Source organism: Chiloscyllium punctatum, chromosome 18 (genome assembly GCF_047496795.1).
Source record: "Chiloscyllium punctatum isolate Juve2018m chromosome 18, sChiPun1.3, whole genome shotgun sequence".
In the NCBI taxonomy this organism is placed as follows: Eukaryota; Metazoa; Chordata; class Chondrichthyes; order Orectolobiformes; family Hemiscylliidae; genus Chiloscyllium; species Chiloscyllium punctatum.
Genome location: NC_092756.1, coordinates 69,249,616 through 69,273,193, shown reverse-complemented (window position 1 = coordinate 69,273,193; position 23,578 = coordinate 69,249,616). Strand labels below are relative to the sequence as shown.

General features: G+C 45.5%; 1 protein-coding gene and 1 non-coding gene across 6 annotated transcripts in view; both read right to left on the bottom strand.

Moving 5' to 3' along the window:
• Nucleotides 1-402: 402 nt before the first annotated feature.
• LOC140489171 (beta-1,4-mannosyl-glycoprotein 4-beta-N-acetylglucosaminyltransferase-like) overlaps nucleotides 403-23,578 on the bottom strand; it is a 60,069-nt gene continuing 36,893 nt past the window's right edge. For 2 of the 5 annotated variants that reach the window (XM_072588415.1, XM_072588412.1), the window contains exons 2-3: nucleotides 21,209-21,283; nucleotides 403-4,088 (exon numbers count right to left, since the gene is read on the bottom strand). In XM_072588415.1, coding sequence (XP_072444516.1) covers nucleotides 2,570-4,087 — 1,518 coding nt within the window. In that variant the 5' untranslated portion in view covers nucleotide 4,088; nucleotides 21,209-21,283 and the 3' untranslated portion in view covers nucleotides 403-2,569. Of the gene's footprint in view, nucleotides 4,089-11,716; nucleotides 11,839-21,208; nucleotides 21,284-23,578 lie in introns of those variants that run through there. The other 3 variants (XM_072588413.1, XM_072588411.1, XM_072588410.1) reach the window with 2 other exon arrangements.
• LOC140489497 (U6 spliceosomal RNA) lies at nucleotides 9,437-9,545 on the bottom strand. Its single transcript, XR_011963174.1, has one exon. It is a non-coding gene; the product is annotated as a U6 spliceosomal RNA (small nuclear RNA).

Below are 23,578 nucleotides of genomic sequence, written 5' to 3'. Positions count from 1 at the left end.
CAACAGTTCACCCTGGAAGCACAGAGAATTTTGAGGGAGACTACACCTCCCCAACATCCCCCCACCCCCCCACCCCCCCCCCCGCCAACCCCACCCTCTCATAACAGAATCCAAAACGGTATACTTGTTTTCAAGGGGAATAGCCACAGGGGATTCCTGTACTCTCTGCCTACTTCCTAGCTCTCATTGTTTGGGAGTCACAACACCCAGGCGTGTGGGGCATATCTGTCAGAGCACCTGGGTTTGCTAAGCCTCTGTTTATTCACTGAAGGTAGGCACAAGATCAAAGTGAGATTAAACCTCAGGGGTGAAGCAAGTTAACCTGAGAGTGAGCACAGTCCTCCTTTAGCTGGGTAGCTTTCACCTCTCCCTCCAGAGATAAACGAAACCTGGACCAACAGATTACTACACACATTTTAATTAAACATATTGGTAAGTGCTTAAAGCAATTTTTTTTTATTAAAGGTACAGTTACGATTTAATGAATTCAGCAACACCACATGTTCTGCATCCACAAAGGCCTCCTTTCTGTCTGCTCTCCAGTGGGAGAGAGATTGCCTGGGCTTTGGTGGGTGGAGGGAGGGAAGAGAAAGAGAGACAGACTATATAGGCATCGGAAAGGGCTAGTGGGCATCTGGAAGGGCCGGGTGGCAGCAGTGCTATCAGCACACAGGGTGGACATTTACTGAGTCACAATCTTATGTCTAGGTTAGCTTTCCTATTCAGTACGACAGCAGATAGGTTTTGATTTCAAGCTGCTAGCTACTTCAGAAACCAAGGCTACAGAAAGTGAGCCCACCCACGGCTCTGCCATTATCGGACAGGCAGATTCAGTGAACTTGGAATGGCACAAGGCAGCAAAGCTTTAGGAGCTGCTCAGGGAGTCACGTTCCCAACTCAGATCAGTGCAACTGCCATCGGTTATTACAAAGGCCTCCCCCACATCCTGCCATCTCACAGCTTTGCAGCACTATTCTTAGACCATGCCTGCAGAGGAGGGTCTGAGAGACCAAACACTGCCAAGCTTGGTCAGACTCCACTCTCTTCCGCTGTCCAGTGTACTGAGTGAGAGAACATGGACCAAGTGTTGCAGCCTGTGCCAGGATGTGTTTATAGGGAGGGCAGCTGGGTCAGTGGTTAGTTCCTTCAGTGCAGGAAAAATGGACAAACCAGGATAAAGTATTTGCATTGTCTTCGTGAACTGAATGCCAGTGGTTAATTCCAGAACAGTTAAAACAGAGTTTCACAGAAACTTCAATCTCCAAGACATTACACAGAACAGAAACTGCGAAACAAACACCTCCCCATTCGAAACACAGCAAAAATCAGCTGCAGTGTACAATACTTCCAAACAAACCCAACAGACAAACGCCAGAAATCCAATGGTCTGAGCAAGTGGAAATGTGCACCCTCCTGGGGCACACCAGAGTGAGCAGGATTTTATCCTTTAAATAATTTACAAAAAAGGGAGTCTTTAGATTTGTTCAGCTGTTGGGAGGAGCCTTCCCTGGAGATAACTCCTTGGCCCGGGGATCAGCTCCTATCTGGACTCCAGTGCTGCATGCCTATGTCTCTGCGCTATTACCTCTATGTACTTGGCTCACCATGGTCTTGCTCTGTGTTGACCAGTAAGACACACACAGTCACTTGGCAGTTCATCACTGGTACCACAGGGTGACCGAATGAAGAACAGCTGCAAGCACATCCCTCAGCACAGCGGCCCTCACTACACTTACTGGCGATTGAAGAGTAAAATGTGGTTGAGATTTGAAAGGAGGTCTGGCCTATCCCAAACAGCTCCTGGCCACAAATGCTTTCATCAAGGCAAGGAGGTGCATCTCTCCAACACACCTCAACTTAGGATCAAGGGAGCTCTTGGAGATAGCAAGGACAAATCACAAATGGATGTCTACCTAGGGGAGGGCAGTGCAGCAGGCATGTGAATGCACCTCTGTCCTCCCATTTCCCTCTCACCCCATGTAGGAACACACTTCAGCAGGCTTGTGTAACCCAAGTGTAAGAGCCTTTGATCAGTGGTTTCAGTGGGAACAAGCCACACAGTGTGAGCCCACTCCTCGCCAGTGAGTATTTCACACCCCTCTCAAACCCAGCAGCAATTGTATATACAACAAACAGACATTTGATTCCTTCACATGACACAGGGGCCAAGGTGCAGGTCAGTCGATCCAAACCCACCGACTGTCATTGGTCTCCACCCCAGCAGTGGACAGTTGGGGGTTCACACAGCCCTGCCACACAGTGCACTGCACTTCATTCTCACAACTCCGTAGGAGGCAGGGAAGAGAACAGGAGTGAGTGTAGTACTCGAAAGAAATCTTAAAATCAGAATCCATTTTTGCCCCAAACTGAAAATTCTGCAAGAAAAGAAAATCAAAATGGCAAATGGGGTGAGGAAAGGAGTGCTGGTGTCATAGCTGACTCGGTCAGAAACACAGCATGAGGAGTTCCAGTAGTGGTGACATCCCAGACAGTAAATGCTGCACACAGTCGCTCAGCCCCCCTGCTGGGCAGTTGGGGGGGGGGGGGGGGAAATCACTGTCAGTGGTCACTATGTAATCTTCCCAGTCTGATTATACATCACAGCTCCCTGATCCCAGCTCTCCTTCCTGTACGGATTCTCCAACATGTATCGATACTTGTTAAAGTTTTGCAGCAGGTATTTGGGAGCGTACATGTGTTCTTTGGGGTCTGCAGGAGGGTATTCTTGCTCAGTGCCATCAAACCAGCCACCCGTCTGGATTAATTCTCGAATGTAGCTCAGATCTCTTTTTTCTTGGTAGTTCCCCCAGCGAGGGAAGTCTCCGTTCTGTGCAGACAGTAGCTTGTAGCGGATGCCTTCAGGTTTAAAGCACCAGGAACAGTGCCAGCCTGCAAAGTGAAGAGGACTACCTACCGCCCAGGGCACCAGGATGTGTCCCGTGCTGTTCTCATACAGCCGGAAGTTTGGCATCAGATAGTACTCCCTCCGCCGCAGTTTAATCCCATCTCCATTGTAAACCATGAACAGCATGGCCACAGTACAGCCCGATATCACTTCCAGGCTCCCTGGCTGCTTCCAGAAAAAGCCGTACAGTGACTTCCGCAGATGGAAGGCAAAGGGCTCGGTCCAACCATCAAAGAGTTTGAGGAACAACACACCATCGTGAGCTGGGATTTCATCAGCATCATTGATGAGGAAGATATCATCATCCCGCAAGTTGATAATCCGGCTCATACCATTCTGGGTGAGGAAAGTCCGTAGGTAATCATCGGCGATCCAGCCATCCTGCCTCCCTCCACTGGGGAAGTGGTCCAGGAAAACGTACAGGATCTTGTTTCCCACGTAACTGTACGTTCCATTCAGGAGCATCTCGATGAATTTCAGGGGCTTGGGCTCCCCAAAGGCAGTAAAGTTTGACTCACAGATAACGAAGACATCGATCACATCGCCCAGCTCGTGAAACCGGACGTCCAACAGATCAAACTCGTGGTTGATGTTAACGGCGTTGATCACTCTGCGAGGCACTGGTCGTGGGCTCAGACGCTCTTTTGTTGGCAGATTGGAATACTGGACCATGGTTGGCACCCCACAATATGACCCATGCCATCCTGGGAGGCAAGGGCATCCCACCCACCTGCGCCTAGGCCTTCCACTGAAACCCCTGTTTACCACCTTCTGCACCGACGGCTTGTCCATCACACTGCGGTCCCAGTCGACTGCATCCTCCACAGAGGGTGCCACCATCTTGGTGCCCTGCTTAAAACAAATGGCTCCAGCCTTGGTTTGTATGAAGTACTTTGCCTCGTCATCTTTCAGCTCAAACAGGGCTCGGTGTAATGGCGGGCGGGCTCCATTCTGAGCTTTCACAGTGACCTGTAGCCCAGGGCCAGTATTGACATCCTCCGCTGCATTCTGCTTCCAGAAGAACTGCGAGTCGACAAAGATGGACCGGAGGGAAGGGCTGAAGGCAGACAGCTCATGGGAAAACGTGATGTAGGACAGGGCTTTGAGGAAGTGCATGAAGGAAATGAGACACAGTCCTGCCATACACAGAACCAGAACCAAACGGCGTCGGCGCATCTTCATCCTAAATCAGAAAGAAAACACCAGTCATTAAAAACCCTCTAAGAAACTGCCGTACTATAGAACCTTACACAAACAAACGACCTTTGAATGACAGTCACTCTTAGAATGCAGCTGACAAAATGTACGCACTGTAAAGGTTCCAGATATTCTCTCTTTTGGAAGTAAAAACTAAAATGGAAGTCAGACTGTTATATAGCAGAATACCTGGGGAGTTTTGCAGCTTGGTAAAAATCACATGGTACACATTTTTAGCTGTGAAAAACAAATGTTGCTTTTTGAAGTGTGGAATTGTTACTTTCAGTCTGTGGCACAGAGTGTCTGAGTTAAGGAAATACTGCCAAACAGCCTCAAATTTGTAGCAAACTGCAGGTGCAAGACAGCCAGAGTCTCCAAAGTCAGCAACCTGGTTAATCTCTCATTCTCTTTCAACCTTCCCGGTCTCTCCTCCTCCTGGCACAAATGAAAAGATTTAAAAAAGAAAATCTTAAAAAAAGGTAGATTCACAACTCAGCTATCAGTGAAGAATGACCAACACTGTACAGACAACAGCATGCCATCATTACTTTAAATCAAAAAGGAGCTGAGAGACAATTTAACTCTCCTCTTCCACTCCTGCCAACATCTGCACTAGATCTTCCAAATTTTCTTCAGTCAATATTTTTTCACCCATTGTAATGGGTGTCAAGCTGTCTGTGATCCATCATCATCATGAAAGTTTATATTTGAGGTAGAGGTTTCTAAAAAAAAAGAGGTATATAGTTTAAGTCATCTAGTAACAGAATCATTGATATGTACAGCACAGAAACAGGCCCTTCAGTCCAATTCATCAGTGCCGACCAGATATCCGAAACTGATTGAGTCCCATTTGCCAACATATGGCCCATACCCCTCTAAACCTTTCCTATATTCATATACCTATCCAGATGCCTTTTAATTGTTGTAATTGTCCTAGCCTCCACCACTTCCTCTAGTTGTTCATTCCATATACGCACCACCCTCTGCGTGAAAAAGTTACTCATTAGTCCCTTTTAAATCTTGCCTCTCACCATAAACCTATGCTCTATAGTTTTGGACTCCTCGACTCTGGGGAAAAGACCTGACTATTTACCCCCACCCATGCCCACCATGATTTAATAAACCTCTACGAAAGGTCACACCCCTCAGTCTCTGAGGCTCGAAGGAAAAATGTCCAGTCATACTCAGCCTCTCGCTATAGCTCAAACCCTCCAATTCCAGCAACATCCTTGGAATGTTTTTCTGAACCCTTTCAAGTTTGCCACCCCCTTTCCAATAGCAGTACTTCTAACCTGGTCTGCCAATTCTCCAACAACTTGTCAAATGTTCTTCTGGGGTTTCACACTGTCCTCCTTGCAGTATACAATGCTTCCACATTTTATGTCTCCTGTAAACTCTGAAATTACCCTCTCCACACCAAAATTCTGATCATTAATATGTATCAGGAAAAGCAAGGGTCCCAGTACTGTCCCCTGGTAGTTTAGTAATCCTCTCTTATCTCTGCCATTTATTTAAAAAAGTGTTAAAATGAATAGTTGTTTTCCGTTAAGGATGGAACGCAGTGTGTGCTGCTTTAGTTGGAGTCAGATATACACCACAGAAACAGACCCTTTGGTCCAACTCATCCATGCTGACCAGATACCCTAAATTAATCTCGTCCCATTTGCCAGCCCTTGGCCCACATCCCTCTAAACCCTTCCTATTCATATACCCATCCAGATGCCTTTTAAATGCTGTCATTGTACCAGCCTCCACCACTTCTGGCAGCCCATTCCATACACGCACCATCCTCTGTGTGAAAAGGTTACTCAAGGTTCCTTTTAACTCAGTGGTTAGCACTGCTGCCTCACAGTACCAGGGACCAGAGTTCAATTCCAGCCTCAGGCAACTGTCTGTGTGGAGTTTGCACATTCTTCCTGTGTCTGCATGGGTTTCCTTCCCACAGTCCAGAGATGCACAGGTTAGGTGAATTGGCCATGCTAAATTGCCCATAGTGTTCAGGGCTGAGAGAGTTAGGTGCACTAGTCTGGGGTAAGTGTAGGGCAGGGTAATGGATCTGGGTGGGTTCCTCTTCAGAGGGTTGGTGTGGACTGGTTGGGCCAAATGGCCTGTTTGCTCCCTGTAGGGATTCTATGATTCAAAACCTACTTCCTCGAGTTTTGGACTTTCCCATCCCAGGGAAAAGACCTTGTTTATTTAGGTAAAAACAAGGACTGCAGATGCTGGAAACCAGAGTCTAGATTAAAGTGGTGCTGGAAAAGCACAGCAGGTCAGGCAGCATCCGAGGAGCAGGAAAACCGACGTTTCGGGCAAAAGCCCTTCATCAGGAATAGAGGTAGGGTGCCTGCAGAGTGGAGCTTATCTATTTACCCTATCCATGCCTCTCATGATTTTATAAACTTCTATAAGGTCAACCCTCAGCCTCTCTGATGCTCCAGGGAAAACAGCCCCAACCTATTCAGCCTCTCCCTGTAGGCCAAACCCTCCAACCCTGGTGACATTGTTGTAACTCTTTTCTGAACCCTTTCAAGTTTCACATCTCTCCTACAGCTGGGAGACCAGAATTGCGCACAGTATTCCAAAAGTGGCCTCACCAATGGCCTGTACAACTGTAACATGACCTCCCAACTCCTACACTCAATGCACCGACCAATAAAAAAACCATACCAAACAACATCTTCACTATCCTGTCTACCTGCGACTCCACTTTCAAGAGGCACTCTTGATCGAAACTTAATCTCCACATTGTACTAAACTACATGATTTCAACGAGAGCTCCTTCATGCAATAAGTTGGTTGAGGGAACAGGAGCAAAGATCAGATAAAGTTTAAAATTACAAGTGAAAGATTCAATAGGGAGAAACAGTTTCAAAGGACTTAATGGTCAGGAACCAGAGGATTCTGATTCAAGATAACTGGCAAAACAAAGAAGCTGGAAGCAGCAGCACAGAATTGTTTCAGCATCGCTGTCACCATGAATAATTTTGTACTTCAACATTATCTACTAGCGATCCCAGCTGGAATTCAAGTGGAGACTATGTAATGGCTATGGGGCAGTTTGGCCAAGCCCAGACCTACCCAATGGAAGGTTCGATGGGAACCTACCAAACAGCAAGCTCAAACACAAACGCAAAACCTCCACACTAACATGAACCAGAAACGTAGCTCCACAACCCCACTCCTGAAGCCACTGTGAGAAGACAATGCCAATCCCGAGCTAGACATCAATATGCATGTGAATGCGTCAAACAAACCAGTGCTGGAGTCTGCAGAGCTGAGCCAATGCAGGTTCTCTAAGAACAAGCCAACTAGTCCCACTCATTGATCTTTTCATCAAACCGGGGTGGCACGGTGGCTCAGTGGTTAGCACTGCTGCTTCACAGCACCAGGGTCCCAGGTTCGATTCCAGCCTTGGGTGACTGTCTGTGTGGAGTTTGCACATTCTCCCAGTGTCTGCGTGGGTTTCCTCCGGGTGCTCCGGTTTCCTCCCACAGTCCAAAGATGTGCAGGGCAGGTGAACTGGCCGTGCTAAATTGCCCATAGTGTTAGGTGCATCATTCAGTGGGGAAATGGGTCTGGATGGGTTGCTCTTCGGAGAGTCTGTGTGGACTGGTTGGGCCGAAGGGCCTGTTTCCACACTGTAGGGAATCTAATCAAAGAGTCACCAAGACTCAGTGTTAACACTGCTTTCTTGTTACAGATGCTGCTAGACCTGCTGAGTTCTGCTAGCAATTTCTGTGTTTTTTTTCTCCTCACTCCCTGTACCTTGAATGTATTATTAAAGGATTCGTCATCATCATCCCAGCTGTGCTCTGGCAATGGGCAAACACACCAAATTACTAAAGCTGACTCTAAGATGAAAACTAAAAGACATCTTCATTTCATAGATAATGCAGCTAGCGCTACATGTAAATCTAGGGAAGGAAAGAAAGCTTTTCTCCTAACTTTCATACAGTAATTCCAGAAATATGGATTGGATCGTATCAGCTTTGCAGGCTTCAGGAATAATCCCTGACACACCCACGCTTGGCTCATGTTTGGTGTCGTCCCCTCAGTTTTTGCTGGGGAATGGGTGTCGCTGGCTGGCTAGCATTTTTTGCCTGTCCCGAATTGTCCTTGAAAAGGTGGTGATGTCGATGATAGTGGCCTCAGGAACAAGCGCACAGAGATACAAATCCAGCCCACCCACAAATCTCCCACCTGTGCAGATACCCCCATGTTCAGAGCCACTGTCCAGCGAAGCCTGCAGCAGTCCCCCGTCTAGGAGACATCAGGAGCAGGACCACTCACACTCACTTCAACATGGATGATAAGCAAACAATCTGATCTGCAGCTGAGGTATTTCAGGTTTAATAATGACTGCCAGTGTCTCTGGGGCTAGCAGCCAGAGATGAAGCACTCTTGTGGAACCTGGAGAATTTTTAAAAAGCAGGAAAATTAAAATTGCACTGCAAATCTCAATCAGAAACTTGCTCACCTTAGTTTAGTTGTTGTTATATACATTTTGTGAAGTCTGTTTTTAAAAATAACCTCCCAAACAATAGATCAGGCTTCCCTTTTCATCCATTTAGAGAGTCATAGAGATGTACAGCATGGAAACAGACCCTTCAGTCCAACCCGTCCATGCTGACCAGATATCCCAATCCAATCTAGTTCCACCTGCCAGCACCCGGCCCATATCCCTCCAAACCCTTCCTATCCATATACCCATCCAGATGCCTTTCAAATGTTGCAATTGTACCAGCCTCCACTTCCTCTGGCAGCTCATTCCATACACATACCACCCTCTGCGTGAAAAGGTTACCCCTTGGGTCTCTTTTATATCTTTCCCCTCTCACCCTAAACCTATGCCCTCTTGCTCTGGACTCCCCGACTCCAGGGAAAAGACTTTGCCTCACCCCTCAGCCTCCGACGCTCCAGGGAAAACAGCCCCAGCCTGTTCAGCCGCTCCCTATAGCTCAGATCCTCCAACCCTGATAACATTCTTGTAAATCTTTTCTGAACCCGTTCAAGTTTCACAACATCGTTCCAACAGGAAGGAGAGCAGAAATGCACACAATATTCCAACAGTGGCCTAACCAATGTCCTGTACAGCAGCAACATGACCTTCCCAACTCCTGTACTCAATACTCTGACCACTCCCTCGGACATTACCATTAAGTGTATAAGTCCTGCTAAGATTTGCTTTCCCAAAATGCAGCACCTCGCATTTATCTGAATTAAACTCCATCTACCACTTCTCAGCCCATTGGTCCATCTGGTTGGGCAGCTCCCTCATGTGAATCCAACACCCCTAGCGAGGGGCGCCTGGGGGCTGACGTTACATCAATGCCAACACAGGAAGAACACTTTATAAATGTGTGTGGGTCATCCTTGTGCAGGAGCCATGATAACCTTCTCTATATCATTCCAACTTTAGTCGACGTGCTGCTGAAGCAAGCACAAGCTGATAGAACGGGAATGTTGCACTCAAAACATCTTCAAATGTTTAAATGCTTCAATACAGTACAACACAGCACAACAACAGGCCCCTCAGTCCACCAAGCATGCACAAAATCTCACCCTTATTTAGACACACTACTTATTGCCCATGCATGATATCCATCCCTCTGTTTGTCTCCCTTTTACCTGTCTATGAAAATACACCCTAAATGTTGCTAATGTGCCTGCTTCCACCACCTCCACGGACAGTGCATTCCAGGTATCCACCACCCTCTGAGCAACACTTTCCCTCACTCCCCTTAAACCTGTGCCCCCTTATTGTTGACCTTTCCATCCTGGGAAAAAGCCTCTGACTATCCACCCTCTCTGTGCCTTTCAGTTTTGTAGACTCTCTAGGTCACCCCTCAGTCTCTGTCTTGCCACTGAAAACAAAATCAGAGTTTATCCAACCTCCCCTCATAACTAAAGCCCTCCAGAGCAGTCAACATCCTGGTACTCCTTCTCTGCACCCTCTTCAAAACATCCACATTCTCCTGGTAGTGCAGCCACCAGAACTGCATGTAATAGTCCAAATGTGGCCTTACTGAAGTTTTGTACAACTGGTACATAACTTTCCAACTTTTATCCTCAATGCCCTGGCCAATGAAGGTATGCATTCTTGACCACCTTATCTACCTGTATTGCCACTTTCGGCGCTACGTGGACCTATACACTCGGATCCTTGCACAACACGAGTTACTGATCTTCATTCTGAAGAGCACTCTAACACCGCTGCTCTGTCTTGTACTGCCAAGGTAGTTTTGTAACCATCTAGCTAGCTCACCCCAGTTCCCATGAGACTCTATCTTCTGTATCAATCTACCATGAGGTGCCTTATCAAATGCATTACTAAAGTGTATGTAGACCACATTCACTGCCCTCCCCTCAAATCATTCTTGTAACTCTTCAAAACAAAAGTCAATGAAGTTGGCGAGACATGATCTTTCTGCACAAACTCATGCTGCCTATCGCCAACAAGTCTATTTGCTTCCAAATAAGAATAAATCCTCCTATGCCAACAGCTTCCCCAACCACTGATATCAGGCTCACCAGTCTGTAATTACCTCGATTATCTCTGTTTCCTTTCCTAAACAAAGGTACAATCGGCCATGCTCTAGCCCTCTGAAATCTCACTGAAGCCAAAGGATACAAAGATATCTGTTCAGGCCCAGCTAGTTTCTTCTTTGTCTCCCACAGTATCCTGTGAGAGATCCCACCTGGCCCTGGGAACTTGTTTACCTTGTATTTCAAGTTCCCCAACACTTTCTCCTTGATTATGTTGACCTGCCTGAGTATTTACACACCTTTCCCTAACCTCAAAGTCCTACACATCACACTCTTTGGTGAATTACCAAAGTTAAAGTATTCTTTAAGGATCGTACCCAATCCCTCTGGCTCCACATATAACCGCTCTCCTTTATCCCTGAGTGGACCTACTCTTTCCTTAGCTATTCCCTTACTCCTAATACATGTATAAAATGTCTTGGGATTCTCCTTAACACTACTAGCCAGGGACATTTCACAGTCCTTTTTAGCCCTCCTAGCTTCTCATTTGAACTCTTTCCTACATTCTCTATATTCTTCAAAGATTTCATCTGTTTTTAAGTTGTCTAGACCTTCAAAATGCTTCTTTTTTTTGACTAAGCTGATCATTTCTCCTGTCAAATAAAGGTTCCTGAATCCTGCCATTCCAGTCCTTCATTTTCACAGGAACGTGCCTGTCCTGCACTATAATCAACTGGTCCTTAAAAGACTTCCACGTCAAATGTGGCTTTACCTTCAAAATGCCACTCCCAATTCACATTCTCCAATTCTTGCCCAATTCTATTATAGTTGGCCTTCCCCCGATTTAACACCTTCATTTCAGGTCCACTTTTGGTGTTTCTCCATAAGAATATGAAAACATATGGAAAGATGGTCACTACTCCCAAAACTCTCCCCCATTGAAACTTCAATCACCTGGCCAGGCTCATTTCCCATACCAGGTCCAGTATGGCACCCTCCCTCGTTGGACTATCCACATACTATTTTTTAAAAAACTCTCCTGGACACATCTAACAAATTGCTCCCCACCCAAACCCCCAGCATGAAGGGAGTCCCAGTCAACATGGGGAAAAGTTAAAAATCACTCACCACAACCACCTTGGTATTTCACATCTTTCCAGAATCTGATGCATCCCTTCCTCGATCTCCCACTGGCAGCTGGGAGGTCCGTAGTACAATACCAGCATTGTGATTGCATCCTTCCCATTCCTGAGCACTACCTATAATGCCTCACTGCAAGATTCCCCAGCATGTCCTTGCTTAACACAGCTGTGATATGCTCAATAACCAGAAATGCAACTCTTCCCCACCTCTTTTTGTTGCTTCCAGTCTCGGCTAAAACATCAATATCTTGGAACGTTAAGCTGCCAATCCCGCCCTTCACTCAACAATGTCTCTGTGGTTGCAACATCATAATGTCAGGTGAATCACCACAATAATAACTGCCTCCAATGATGGCGCATTGATGTACTTCACATTTTAAAGCTGAAGTCATATCTCCTTATTTTTTAAAGGAGAGCGTTTCCTTGTCAGAAGCGGGTTCTTAACACAGAGTTGAGAGAGCATGGAATGCATTGCCAGCAGCAGTTGTGGAAGCAAGGTCATTGGGGATATTTAAGAGACTGCTGGACATGCATATGGTCACAGAAATTTGAGGATGCATACATGAGGATTAATGGTCGGCACAACATCGTGGGCTGAAGGGCCTGTTCTGTGCTGTACTGTTCTATGTTCTATGAATTCCTTTAATGGTGCTCCAATCTGACCACTAGATGCTGATAAACTGTAATAAAATTCCTGTAAATTACTACATTAAGGTGGTTTCAAGCCTAAAAAAACCATGGTAAGATTACAAGAACAGAGTTTTCTAATTTAAAATCGGCTTGAAAACGAACTGGTTATAGCAGAACAAACTAGAATCATAGAATCCCTACAGTGTGGAAACAGACCATTCGGCTGGACAAATCTGCACCGACCCTCTGAAGAGTATCCCACTCAGATCTATTACTCTACATTTACCCCTGACTAATGCACCTAACCTACACATCCCTGAACGCTACAGACAATTCTAGCATGGCCAATTCAACTAACCTGCACATCTTTGGATTGTGGGAGCAAGCGGGAGCACCCGGCAGAAACCCACACAGACACAGGGAGAATGTCTGCATAGAGTTTGCACAGTCACCTGAGGCTGGAATTGAACCTGGGTCCCTGGTGCTGTGAGGATGCCGTGCTAATCACTGCCCTAAATAGATTAATCACGGTAGCGTAGTTTACATGGTTTATATGGACTTCAGTAAGGCCTCTGACAACATCCCACATGGAATATAGACCAAAACGCTAACAGTCCACAGGATCCAAGGTAAGTTGGCAAACTGAACCCAAAATGGTTCCCTTATTAGACCTCCAAAACTACAACATCTTGCACTTATCAGGATTAAATTTCATCTGCAGTTACTCTGCACCATTTACCAGCTGATCTAGAGACTGTAACCTGAGACCATTCTCCGCACTACCAACAGCACCAATTTACATGGCATCTGCAAACGGATGAATTATACTTCGACATTCACATCCAAGCTGCTAAATGTACACAACAGCAGCAAGGGTCCCACCACCAATCCTTGTGGTACCCTGCTGATCATAGGCTTCTAATCACAACCATCCACCAACCTTCATTAGCCAGGGGGTAGAATTTAGGAGTAAATTAATAAACAACATTGCTTCGGCCCCAGATGGAATAGTGTGTGTAGTTCTGATCACCATACTATTGGAAGGACATGATCACACTGGATAGGGGGCAGAGGAGATTCACCAGGATGTTGCTGGTGCAGCATTGAAATGCAGAAGTGTCCTGTAAGTGGATCAGAGATGTTCCACTCACTGAAAGCATAGAAGATCTTTCTCCAGAGATATGTGTCGTAACAGATCTGGGCAGGTTAACTGAAAATATTCACAAATTGAGAGGTGCTCCCGATATCCAAGATAGACCTCCCTGGATTTTTCATCGGATACTGCCACAAATCCCTCCTGAGGCCATGTCACTCAGATCCCTATTAGATTCCACCCGGTCTCCACAGCTCTCTGCCAAAACCCAGAAAGGGGAAGAAGAAAAAAGAAACTTCTCATTGTATTTTCAATCTCTGCCTGATAGTCCTTATCCTTGAGGAATTAAAAAAAAAGAACCGGAGTGAGATCAAACAACAGAATGCTTGAGAATCTCAGTAGGTCTAAGTACCCATGGAGATAGGAACAAAATTAACAGTGAATCTAAAATTACCATTGTTTTTAAAAAGCCGTGTCCCTTTATCCATGTCTCTCCAACAAGAGGAGTATCTGTCCTGCATCTACTCTGTCGAAGTCCAATCAGGGTTTTATCAAAACCATAAAAGGATCACCTTTCATCTTCAATAATGAAAGGTTGAACAGGCTCAACCTTTAAGGAATTGGATGACAATTTTAGACAGTGGATTTGGATCGGCACTGGCTTGGAGGCTGCAGGGCCTGTTCCTGGGCTGTAAATTTTCTTTGTTCTTTTGTCACATGATATCAGGAGTGATAACAGCAGCACCAGAGCTTCCTAACAAAAGCCTACAGCTAAACCCATATTGAGTAGCAGCTAAACCCTAACAGAAACCCCACCAAAAATTAATGAGGCTGAAGAAAGTGACAACAGTGCCAAATAGTGAACTCATTAGGGGATGTTGTGTTTGCCCACATGAAAGTTGCACTAAGAGTTTCAGCTTCCTTTTAAAAGGACAGAATTTTCTATTCTACCTAAATTTCAGAAAAGAGGTTTTTTTTGAAACAAAAAGGTATGATATGGGAGCTCAGTCCCGTAGGACACTATGTCAGAAATCTTTGATTACTCCCAGCAGTCTGGATGACCACATCTGCAGGAAATGTCACCTGGCACTGCAGTGTGTCTGCTAGGCAGAGTTACAAAGAGAGCATGCTTTCAAGACGTGGTCACTTTGCAGTTAAAGGGACTGCAGTCAGGGAGAAAATAGGCGGAAGGTAAGCAAGCTGGTAATTGGGAAAGCCCAAGAGAGCATCTCATTTAGAAACAGAGACTGGAAGGTTTGAATTTAAGTAGTGGCTGAATAGGCTGGGTTTTTTCCCTGGTGTGTATGAGGCTGAGGTTTATAAAATCATGCAGGGCATAGATAGGGTGAATAGCCAAGACCTTTTCCCAAGGGTATAGGAGCCCAAAACTAGAGGTTTTAGGTGAGAGGAGAAAGATTTAAAAGGGACCCAAGGGACAATCTTTTCACAAAACAGGCAGTGAATGTACAGAATGAGCTGCCAGAGGAAGTGGTAGAGGAGAGTACAATTATAACATTTAAAAAACATTTGGACAAGTACACAGACAGAAATGTTTAGAGAAACATGGGCCAAACATAGGCAAACGGGACTAGTTCAGTTTAGGAAACCTGGTCAGAATGGACAAGTTAGGCCATACTAAGGGCTTACACCTGCAACGTCTATTCTCCTGCTCCTCAGATGCTGCCTGACCAGCTGTGCTTTTCCAGCACCATATTCTCAACTCCGTACACCTCCATGACTCTGAAAACATCTTTTGAAAACAGGAGAGCTACAGTTTCTCTAGAGAATGCGAATAGCCCCACTTCCTCATCTTTGAGAGGGTGGGGGAACACAGAGACACATCGGCAGACAGAGATATTGAGAATAGAAATGAATAGTAAATATAGCAGTAAGCAGGGAAAGGACAGACATTTCTCTGATTACAGACATGACCCTGGGTTGATGTGTTGGAGCCTGAGGCCAGAATGAACAATGGCACTCTACAGCTGCAGGGCATACCCAATGTCAAACAAGCAAACAGTCAGGAGGTGTAGAACAAAACTTTAGGGAGTGAGGTTGCAGATTGAAAAGCTGGGTAAAAAGGTTGTAATCTCTGGACAGTAAATGTGGAGTAGGCCAATACAGCAGATGAATGCGTAACTGAAGAGTTGGAGTGGAATAGGAGCGAAGGCTTTAAATTCCTGGAGCACTGGTTCCGCTTCTGTTCAGGTCTCACTGTCTCAAGTCCAAAGGGTTGAAATGGAACCAGCAAGGGTGCATAGCATACTGGTGACAGTATCGGGTAATTAATATGTTGGGAAATGGGATACATACAGAGGTACGATGACTAGTACAATAGTTGGCAATGCACAGATAAATGTCGATGAAAACAAAACTCAGTTGGGCCAGCAGTGTATATTATCAAGTTCAAGCATATGGGAGCTTGGCAAAGTTGGATGGAATTTATTTTAATGCAAGGAATACTGAGAGTATTGCAAAAGGGAGACACACAGAGACAGATTTTAATAAGACAAGACAGGATCCGACCAAAGTGAACTGGGAGGAGGTACCTGTGGGAAAAAACTGAGTGGACATCTTTCAAAATAGAATCAGAGTGCAGAGCAGGTTTGCAGGCTCCTGCCAAGGTGAAGGCTGGGACCAAAAATTCCAGAGAACCTTCAATATGGAGGAATGTACAGGATTAGATAAAGGAAAATTTTAAAAAAGAGAAACTTAAAAGTAAACGCCAAGGCCTTCGAAACCCAGAAGCCCTTGAGGCATACTGAAATTGCAAGGGGTTGCTTTACAACTTGGGAAAGCAAACAGAGGTCTTGAGAAAACATTTGCAGGAACAATAGAGCAAAATTCAAAGGGCAGCTTGGTAGGAAGGAGCAAGAGGATAAGCTGAGAAAAAAATGGGGCCCATGCAAGACAGCACAGCCCATCGGGTCCTTTGGCTAACCACATCCAAGCTGACCACAATGCCAATCTCAACTAATCCCCCCTGCCTGTTCATGAGTCTGTCTAAACACCTCTTAAACGTTGCTATTATATCTGCTTCTACCAACTCTCCTGGCAATGCATTCTAGGCCACCTATCAACCTGTCAATCTCCGTTAAACTTGCCACTCACACAAACCTGCACCCCCTTAAATGTGTGACATTTTCACCCTGGGGAAAAGAAAAGGCTCCATGTATCCACCCTATCCATATCTCTCAGTTTTATATACTTCCATCACAAGATTGTCCCTCAGCCCTCCAACAATCTTGGATAAACTTGGTTTGTTTTTCCAAACTCTCCACTCCAATCAGGCCACATCCTGGTAAATCTCTTTTGCAACCTCTTCAAAGCCTCCATATCCTTCCACAGTGTGGTGACCAGAACTGCACACAATACTCCAAATCTGGCCTAACTAAAATCTTAGTAAGCATGACATTGTCAGAGGAGATCACATCTGACAGGTTGGATTGAATTTTGAGAGATGGTGACTAGATTGGTGTATGGGTAGATTGCAGTGGATGTAATTTCTTTTATGATTAGATTACTTACAACGTGGAAACAGGCCCTGTGGCCCAACAAGTCCACACCGACCCACCAAAGCGCAACCCACCCAGACCCATTCCCCTACATTTACCCCTTCATCTAACATTATGGGCAATTTAGCATGGCCAACTCACCTAACTTGCACATCTTTGGACTGTGGGAGGAAACCGGAGCACCTGGAGGAAACCCACGCAGACATGGGGAGAATGTGCAAACTCCACACCAAGAGTCGTTTGAAGTGGGAATTGAACCTGGGTCTCTGGCGCTGTGAGGCAGCAGTGCTAACCACTATGCCACTGCGTCGCCCAATCTACCTGGATCTTGGCAGGACTGCTGTCAAGGTCTTGCATAGGATATTGCTGAAGACGGTCCAACATTGGCTTAGTGGCTGATAGAGTGTGATGGCTGAAGGTTATTTTTTGAGCCGAATGGCCTCTTTCTGCACCTTAACAATTCTGATTTTGTGACATAATTAGTCAGTCACAGCAAGGAACATGGACTATGTAGTGAAATAGTTATAAACATCATCCCTACCTGGTATTCACCCCTGCCAAGGCATTGGCTCACCCCATCATCAGGGTCCTTGCTCTCTTACATCTCCAGGGTGCTCACCTGTCACTGCCTCATGGATTCTGCCACTTCCCTGCTCCACCTCCCAACCAAACACCTCAAATGGTCAGTGCCCATTAGACCCAGTCGATCACAGATGAAAGGAGAGTTCCCCATCTTGGGCTAATTGGGGAAATTTCTTTCCAATTGCCACCTCCCACAAGTAGTCTCTCCTCAAAATAACCAAGCAGGTGAGCACCAAAGCCATCACACTTGTGCCATCTTCATCCTGACAGAGCTTTTGATCCAATCCTTACCAGACAGACATCGCCCAATTCTTTCCTTCTGCAAGTATTTGAGCTGTTTTGTACCTGCTTCCCTCCCTCCAAGATCATGACATCACGCTGCATCACAATGTTCCTTCACTTCATCACATTCAGCCCAAGCCCCCTCATTATCAGCCACAGGGAAACCTTTCCTGCACTATGGAGCTTTTCAGGTGTCTCCACCATGTTTATAACATTAATTATCTGGACCATTCTAATAAATCTTTACATCTGCACGGTAGGGATTAAAAAAAAAATCTATTCAAACCCTGATCATTCTTCCTCGGCAGCAGAAATTAAAATGAGACAACCCAGCGAGATCCTTGGGTGGGCTGGGGGCACTGATGAGCAGGGAGATTTCAAGTGTAAAGAAGCTGGGGTCAGGCCTCCCCGATTTTGGAGGCCCTAAATAAAACCATACTTTTCTGCCCATCTACAGACCTGAGGAAGGAGCAGGGCAGGGACTCCAAAAGCCTGCAGTTTCAAACAAACCTGTTGGGCTATAACCCCGGTGTCGTGTGGTTTATGACTTTGTCCACCCTAGTCCAACACCAGCACCACCACATCATGCCCACAGACTAAAATTCAAAAAGATGGGTCACATTCAATATTTCACGAAGGATTCAAATTTAAGAATTGTGGAAAAAAATGATTTTAAATTTTTCTAAAACTAGTAGGAATGTTTCTTCAAAAAGGTCACGATGGAAATTTTTGATATAACGAGACTTCTGATAATCACATGACTGATAAAAACTGCTTGCTTTGCTATAGACCCGTGCTGGGACTATTTGAGACTAGTTGGAGTGTGTTTTGGTATCTAGGGATTAGTTTAGAGTCAAGGGGCCAGCCATGAAAAGCTACCCAGTTGATCTCTCCTGTTCCAAAACAGTAAGGCCTAGAATTTATGGGGTGGTAGGGTGGCTCACTGGTTAACACTGTAGCTTCATCACACCAGGGACCCAGGTTCAATACTAATTTCAGGTAACTGTGTGAAGGTTGCACATTCTCCCAGTGTCTGCGTAGGTTTCCTCTGGATGTTCCAGTTTCCTCCCATAATCCAAAGCTGCGTGGGCTAGGTGGACTGGCCATGCTAAATTGCCCATCATGTCCAGGGATATATAGGTTAGGTAGATTAGCAATGAGAAATGTAAGATTACAGGAGGAGTGTGGGTGGGATGCTCTTCAAAGGGCCAGTGTGGACTCAATGGCCTGCTTCCAGACTGGAGGGATTCTCTAATTCTTGTTCAAGCTGAAACTTGTTCTTCTGAAAGATCTGACCTTTATTATATTCCCTGAGCAGGCTGTGCCTGCAAAGCTGCCAGAGACCATTATGTGATTAGTGACTTGACCACATGCTGCAGAACATTAGTGACAGACTTCAGAACAATCCACATTTTATCTTTTGCCTTCTAGAGTAACCTTTTGAAAAATAAACACTTTAGCCAATCTTTGCGGATAAATCAGAGTTGAGGTACTCATTTACAACGATGGTTTGTGGATATTTAGAGGGATAAGCACTTATGCTACATTACTAACTGTATGTAAACTGAATATTGTTTATTCATTGAACAAGTTTACTTTGATGATAAACCTACAATTGTGTTGATCAAGAAATCAGGTCGGTATGGACATGTGGTGCCTGCAAATACAGGGATTCTTGAAGGGTAACATCAAACCTGACAATAGGTGTGAATTCAGTCAGTCAGTCAGTCTAGTGATGACAACCAGGGTAATTAACAACCTTCAATATTAGGAGATACTGCACCTCTACTCCCCAGTCCATACGCAACTCTCAGATGCAGAAATAATCCTGTCCAAGCTCTACCTCTGACACTAACCCAAACATGCCACCCAGCCCTGTGTGACTCCAGCCCCACTGGAGTTGCCAACCCTACAGGACTGGCCAGGGTTTCTAAGTATTGAAGGTCACCTACATCGTACTGCTGAGTAACTCAAGGGAAACAAAATATCACAGGTATATTAACATCAAAAAAATACAAACACAAAATTCACGGCTGGCAAGCTTCAGAGCCACTCCTTCCTAGCAGGATGAAGCTGCAGCCACCCATATACATGGCTGACTCAGCGGTGAGCAGGACGACAGGTTTCCAAGGTCAATGCCTCTTTCAGGCAACGACTGTATCACCACCTCGACCAAGGATTCTGAATAGCATTCTGTTAAAGCCTCACCAGTTCGAAAGAGTTTCAGAATCTTTGGCTCATTTTATTTTCAAACAGCAACAAATATCTACTCTTGACAAAATTAACTTTTCAAAGTGAGTGAACAGATTAAAAAAGCACAGTCAGAAGGTAACCAGTAGTTACACTGTAAAAGAGGTGACCAAAGGACAAAAAACAAATCTCTAACAAGGACAGTATCCCAATTTAAGTAATATTTATGGGTTTAAATATTCAAACACATTCTACCTACTTAGTGAGATCCCTGAAACAAGACAGGCTAAAACACTATGCAGGAGCAAATTACTGCAGATGTTGGAACCTGTACTGAAAACAACAAATGCTGGAGATCACAGCAGGTTAGACAGCATTCATGGAAGGAAAGCAAGCTAATGTTTCGCAACCAGATGGCTCAAATGGACTCTTGGTAGTGGACATCTTATAACCCAAACTACTCTCTCAATCTGTGCTGAATTGCCCATTACAACCTCAATGTTTCTCTTATTGCTTACAATATTTGTTACTTTCCTCCCTTTCCCACAATGGACTGTAGATAACTCTCGTGTCAGTTTCTACCTGGGTAGCTTCTTCTCGCTGTTCAACACTACACAACTCTTCCCATAGCTACAGCTGGTGTCTCACGAACATCACCTGGGAGAAAGTGAGGACTGCAGATGCTGGAGATCAGAGTCGAGATTAGAGTGGTGCTGGAAAAACACAGCCAGTCAGGCAGCATCTGAGGAGCAGGAGAATCAACGTTTCGAGTATAAGCTCTTCAGCACCACACACTACTCTCATGAACATCACCCGCACCCTTCCCAAATTCCTTGTTAGCCAATGGCCTGTGCCAAATGCTGCCAAGTTACTGTATATACTTGACAGAACTAAACATGGGACAGAATGCTAAAATAAAGTCATTTCAAGTCTGAGCAGCCTTTTGGCAAATGTTGATTAATACCAAACTAGCTTTAAAAATTTACCATGATCATGTGGAGTCTCACGCCCTCAGGCTTTAATTACAAATAAACAAATTAGGAGATGGAGTGGGATACTCAGTCCAACAAGCCTCTCCACCACCACCAACAAACAACAAAAAATAATCACAGCTGACCTGATAACTCCACATTTCTACCTAATCCCAAAAATCTTTCACCCTCTTGCTAATCAGAAATCTACCTACCTCTGCCATAAAAAGATTCAAAGACACTCTTTTCCTCAAGACGGCAGAAGCATTGCTCCAAAGACTCATGACCATCTGAGGAAACAAAAACGGTTTCATCTGTTTTAAATGGACAATGCTCTGCTTTTAAAATAGTGACCCCTCGTTGTAGATACTCCCATAAAAAGGAAACATTTTCTCCACATCTACCTCGCTCAGACCCCTCCAGGTCGTGTAGGTTTCAATTACTGTACACACTCGAGTAATCATCAATTTTTTTGACTACTTTTTCAAGGTTAAATTTATGGGTTCAACCTCTACATGGATATGACTTTTGAGGGGCTGAAATTCATGCCTGTCAAAATTCATACCTTACCAATTAGCAGAAAGCCAGTTGATCTTGAAAGAAAAAAAATTTTGAATATGGTAATTCTGAAGACCAGGAGTGGAGTGAAGCAGGATGACCAGCACACACTGATTCATCAATGTTGATCTGTTATCTAAGACCGACTTTTACACGAGATAATTGGAAAAGATCTTTTGCCCAAAATAGGGGTAGGTGAACACAGGTAGAGGGTACAATCTGGTTGGTCAATGGGAAGAATGGATGCGGTTGGCAGCTGGGGGGTGGTGGTGCTGTATCCTGCACCGAGGTTGACTTGGAGCAGTTCATCAACTTCACCCACAACGTCCACCCAACCCTCACAATTCACTTGGCCCATCTAGGACAACTCCCTTCCCTTTCTTGACCCCAGGCAACAGTTGCCAGATGGAAGTTTTACTCACAGACTCCCATAACCACTCCCACCCAGTATCCTGCAAGAACTCCATCCCATTCTCCCAATCCTTCCACTCGGATGAGGAGACATTCCACTCTCAACCATCCCAGATGTCCACCTAATTTGAATGATGTTCTTCCCCACCCAGTCATCCAGACAGCCCTCCACTGCACCACCCTAAACTCCCCCTTCTCTAAAAGAAAAAAAAAAGAGTCCCCCTTGTCCTCACCTACCACCCCACCAGTATCCGCGTACAATCATCACCCTCAAACACTCTGCCAACTCCCACTAGACCCTACCCCAATAACATCTTCCCCTCCTCAACCCTTGGGGAAGGCAGAGAGGAAGTTCCCTCTGACAGTCCTTGGTTTGCATCACTCTCCCCACCAACTTCCCCCCCACCCTCCCAAACCCCAGGTACCTTCCCCTGCAATCGGAAATGATGCAAAGTCTGCCAGAACGCCAATCCCCTCACCTCCGTCCAAGGCCCCAAACAGTCCTTCCAGGTGAGACAATGCCTCTCCTACAACCCAGTTTACTGCCTCCAGATGTGGTCTTCGCCACATTGGGGAGACCAACGTAAACTTAGGGAACAGTTCACTGAGCATCTCAGCCAGACCTGCAGGAGCTGACCTGACCTCCCAGTCACCATCCATTTCAATTCCCCCAACCACTCCCTTTCCAACATGACCATCCTTGGCCTCCTCCATTGTCACAGCAAATCAGACTGCAAATTGGAGTAACAAAGGCATGAGATCTTCAGATCAGGAGACCCATTCAAATAAGAAATCCAAGTATGACCTTCGCAGAGCTATTAAAGACAGCCAAGGACCAATACCAATCCAAACCAGAGATCCAGACAGACCCCAGCGACTATGGCAAGGACTGAATGACATCACAGATTCTAAAAAGAGACAGTGCAAGCTAGCAGACAATGATACATCCCTCCCAGATCATCTCAATGCCTCCTATGCTCACTTTGAGCAGAACTTCAGCAGAGAAGTAACACCTATTCCAACAAGTTCTGACGAACCTATCCCAATAGTCACTGCATCAGAGGTCAGATCAGTTTTCCTTTGTGTGAATCCAAGGAAAGTGATGGGACCAGACGGAGTACCAGGCCGTGCACTCAGAGCAAGCACAGATCAACTGGCAGAGGTCTTCTCAGACACCCTCAACCTCTCCCTGCAGTAGGCCATTGTCCCTGCCTGTTTCAAGAGGGCCAACATCATCCCTAAGAAGGCTCATGCAGCAGGTCTCAATGACTACTGCCCTGTGGCCCTAATGTCAGTGCTCATGAAGAGCTTTGAAAGGCTGGTCATGGCATTAACCAGATCCAGCCTCCCACTACTCTTAACCCACTCCAATCTGCCTATTAGACAAACAGATCTATGTCAGATGCCATATCACTTTGCCCTTCACTCCTCCCTGGAACATCCTGACATCAGGAACAGCTATGTAAGAATCTTACTCATTGACTACAGTTCAGCTTTCGACACTATTATCCCCTAGAGACCGATCACTAAACTTAGTGATCTCGGAGTAAGCCCCACTCTCTGCAACTGGATCCTCCATTTCCTGACCTACAGGCCACAATCAGTGAAGACTGGGG